The 3941-nt window shown below is 43.1% G+C and overlaps 1 protein-coding gene across 2 annotated transcripts; it reads right to left on the minus strand.

Moving 5' to 3' along the window:
- Nucleotides 1-785: 785 nt before the first annotated feature.
- LOC107159399 (heterogeneous nuclear ribonucleoprotein H-like) lies at nt 786-2962 on the minus strand. 2 transcript variants are annotated; one of them, XM_015505993.2, is made up of 2 exons: nt 1612-2962; nt 786-1561 (listed from the first exon to the last, which is right to left on the minus strand). In XM_015505993.2, exons 1-2 carry the CDS (start codon nt 2896-2898, stop codon nt 1442-1444), a joined length of 1407 nt encoding a protein of 468 aa, XP_015361479.1. In that variant the 5' UTR covers nt 2899-2962; the 3' UTR covers nt 786-1441. The 2 variants fall into 2 exon arrangements, with proteins under 2 accessions (XP_015361479.1, XP_048654336.1); XM_048798379.1 differs by having other exon boundaries at nt 786-2361; nt 2501-2635.
- Between the last annotated feature and the right edge of the window lie 979 nt (nt 2963-3941).

Genomic DNA, 3941 nt, shown 5'->3' on the forward strand with positions numbered 1-3941 from the left:
AATGACGGGACATTCCCCACTAAGAGGAAGCACAAGAGAGGGGCTTGAGTGTTTGGTATCTAAGAAAAATGGGCACTTCTTGGCTTTCTTTTGTTTTTAAAGCTGAAGGGAGGCAGTTCTGGATACATTCCCCAAAAGAGCAAAGGCAGGGGTTCAAACAGAGATTTGGACTCCCATGCCCACAGCAGCGATATTCACAAGAGTCGGGAGGTGGAAGCACCCAAGTGTCTATTTTTTCAAATATATTTTTTAGATGTTGATGGACCTCTATTTTATTCATTTATTTTTATGTGATGCTGAGAATCGAACCCAGTGCCTCACACATGCTAGGCGAGCGCTCTACCACTGAGCCACAACCCCAGCCCCCAAGTGTCTATTTTCTGATGAATGCTTAAACAAAATGTGGTAGGTGCATATCATAGAATGTTAGGCAGGGAAATTCTGGCACATGCTACAGCGTGGACAGACCTTGAGGACATTGGCTAAGTGAAATAAGTCAGATCGAAAAGACAAATACTGCACAATTTCGCTGGTATGATGTTCTCAGAGTGGTGGAATTCATGGAGACAGAAAGTAGAACGGTGGTTGCCAGGTGCTGGGGGCTGGGGGAACGTGGAGTTGTTTAATGGGTGTGAAGTTTCAGTTTAGCAAGAGGAGAAGAGTTCTAGGGAAGGATGGGGAATGGTAGCTCAGGGTGAATGTACTTAACGCCGCTGAGCTGTACACTTAAAAATGGTGGAGACGGTAAACCTTATGTTTGGTATATATATATATATATATATATATTTTTTGCAGTTTTTAAAAGGAAGATTTATTTGACAAGTTTCACTTAGCGCAATACACCTAAAAGGAAATCACAATACAATGAAGATTTAAATCAAGGCCTCAGAATTTCATACAAACACCAAGACCGAAATCCTAAAGTATTGGTATTGCGTCTCAAATATTCCCCATTAACTTAAAAAAAAAAAAAAGCTTAAAACTTACGTGCCTTACAGGTTATTAAATGAAACTAGAATTAACAAACATGCCAAAATGTTTCACTTTTAATTGTAGACACAGCTCCTATATCGAGTTTTACAAAAAGCATGTCTTTCAACATGCATCCAAACAGTGTTCAATGTAATATGGTATAAGAGCAACATTTAACATAATTCAACTGCTTTAACCTAAATACGCTTACTGCTTAAGTACATCCTACAATATAACTAACTTGAGAAAAGCTGAAAATTGTTTAACAGTTATAGTTTACTCAACTTTGCTGTTAACATCCTGGATGACTGCTGTGTTCAAAAATACTGAACCTTAAATCTTTCAAATAATCCTGATTCCCACATATAGAGTAAGCATAAGTCACAAGCTTGGATTTCAAAAACTGTTAAACTGAAGTTTTGTTTTTTCTTTAAAAAAAAGTTGACCAAGAGTCAGTGATCAGGATCAATTACATTCCCCATCCACCACTCATACTGGACATGCTAGACATCCCTCCCATTCCGTTCATGCCCATAGATGCACGGCTTCCACTATTGTAGTAGCTGCTGTTCATTGCTCCTTGGCTACCTATGCAATGTTTGATTGAAAATCACTGGAGTTTTCCTGTAAAACTTGGTCATATCCACTCATGCTGCTCTGGCCTCCATAGCCTCCTCCATAACCACCACTCAGCTGCTGGCTAGCTGGGCCACCATAACTGGACTGGTTTGCTCCCATCATTTGGCTACCATAAGCACCACCGCTTGCTCCTGCTGTAGAATTCAAGAAGAGTTCTACATATCTGTGTTCGTAAGCACCACCGCTTGCTCCTGCTGTAGAATTCAAGAAGAGTTCTACATATCTGTGTTGCATATTTGCTTTGTCTTTTGACATAGCTGCCACAGCATCTTCATGAGTAGCAAACTCAACATCTGCTTCACCAGTTACTCTGCCATCAGGACCAATCTCAATGTGTACTCTCACAGGATTGAGTGGTGAAAAAAAATTATAAATGTCATTCTCAGTAGCTCTGTAAGGTAATCCCCACATGTGTACACAATGCCCTGTTGTGCTCTGGAAGGTAGAACCACCATCCCCATATCTGTGATCAGACATTCCTGAAAAACAGTAATTGAGGTCTCTTCCAAATCTATCTGACCCAAATCCATAGCCATCATTATAGCCATTATAATCATCATAGCCTCCATAGCCTCCACCATAAGCACCACGCCTCATCCTCTCAAAGCCAGCTCCTCTGCCAATGCTGTTATACCCTCTGCCAGCCCCAGGTCTGTCATAGGGACCTGGCCGCTGCATGGCCATAAGCTTTCTTGGTGGATCATAATGAGTTCTAACTTCAGCTCGACTGCTCTTAAATATTTCGATATACCTGTGCCCTATTCTTTCCTTGTGTTTCTTTAGAGCCTTTTCAGCTATTTCCTGTGAAGCAAACTGCACGAAGGCCTCCCCCGTACTCCTCCCCTGGAAGTCCACCGGCAATGTTATCCCATTTGGCACGATTTCCAACCCTGAGAAGAACTGAACAATTTCTTCCTTGCTACATCCAAAGGGGAGTCCTCTAAGCCGTACAAAGCCATCATTGGCCGTGTCAGGACTATTTGGACCAGTATGCTTCAACACCCAATCCATTTCAACGTTGTTTGACTTGAATACTTCAACATATCTGTGTCCCATAGTTTCTCTGTCTTTTTTCAGGGCCAATTTGACTTCATCTTCTGATTCAAGTTCAACAAAAGCCTCGCCACTCGGTCTGCCTTCTCTGGTGTAGATGAAACGAATACCTTGAGCCCCATTTTGAATTTTGCAGTCGGAAAAAAAACGTTGCACTTCATCGGCCGAGCAAGACCAGGGCAAGCCCTGGACCTTAACCACGAATCCTTCTCCGCCTTCGGTGCCCAACATCATCGTCTCTTTGAGGATCCTGGTGTCGAAATAGACTACACACACGACTTCGGCGTGGCTAAGAAGAAAAAAAAAATCTGTTTGGTATATTTTAACACAATTTACAAAAGGCTTTTATAAATGCAATAGGGAAATAAGGGGAAGTGGTTGGATACAGGTCTGAGTAAGGTGCCATGGGCTGAGAGGAAGGAGGGGGAAGGTTTTGGTGGACAACAGGTGGGAGGCTATGGTCAGAGGAGGGCTCAGAAGGCACAGAGCATGTAGAGAAGGCAACTGCAGACTGAAGCCAAGTTCACGATCCTCTGGACAGTTGGCTGCAATTGGCTCTGTTCATGGGTAGCAAGGAGAGATGGTAGATGTTGGAAAAGATGGAAATATTAATTACACTGATTTGATCATTATGTGCTGAGAGCCATAGCCCAGTCAGAATGACGCATGGCATTTTTGCCAGAATGGAGTGGTTGAGAGGTGACGCCAATGAGTTCTCACGGAGTTCCCGTTGAGTTCCGGTTGAGCTCTCACCGGGATTCCTGAAGAATTCGCATTGGTTTTGGGAAGTGCCGGAGGAGGGATTTCTGGTTGGTGGTTCCTGGAGGAGCTGCGTGGCGTTCGGGGGAGTTCCCCGGGAGCGTGTGTGGAGTGTGCTGGTGGAGTTCAGAAATAAAGTTTGTTCCTGCTTCAGTGGCTCGTGATTTGTGCCCAGCCAGACTGCGGCAATTATGTACTGTAGACATATACTTATTGATCATATTGTATCCCATAAATACATACTAATTGTATGTACCAATTAAATAACTTTTTGAAGTTAAAACTATTTTTTTTTTTTTTTTGGTACTAGGGATTGAACTCAGGGGTACTCAACCACTAAGCCACATCCCCAGCCCTACTTTTTATTTATGTAGGGACAGGGTCTCACTGAGTTGCTTAGTGCCTCTCTTTTGCTGAGGCTGGCTTTAAACTCACCATCCTCCTGCCTCAGCCTCCCGAGCTGCTGGGTTACAGGCATGTGCCACCGAACTCCGCTTAAAGTTAAAATATTTGTAGAT

Source organism: Marmota marmota, unplaced genomic scaffold (genome assembly GCF_001458135.2).
Source record: "Marmota marmota marmota unplaced genomic scaffold, marMar, whole genome shotgun sequence".
Lineage (NCBI taxonomy): Eukaryota > Metazoa > Chordata > Mammalia > Rodentia > Sciuridae > Marmota > Marmota marmota.

What these genes read in the sequence shown, in the direction of transcription:
- LOC107159399 (XM_015505993.2), bottom strand. Translation starts at nt 2,898, where the DNA reads ATGATGTTGGGCACCGAAGGCGGAGAAGGATTCGTGGTTAAGGTCCAG. An exon ending in AGAGCAGCATGAGTGGATAT is followed by an intron (nt 1,562 to 1,611) that starts GACCAAGTTTTA and finishes AAACATTGCATA; the next exon opens with GGTAGCCAAGGAGCAATGAA.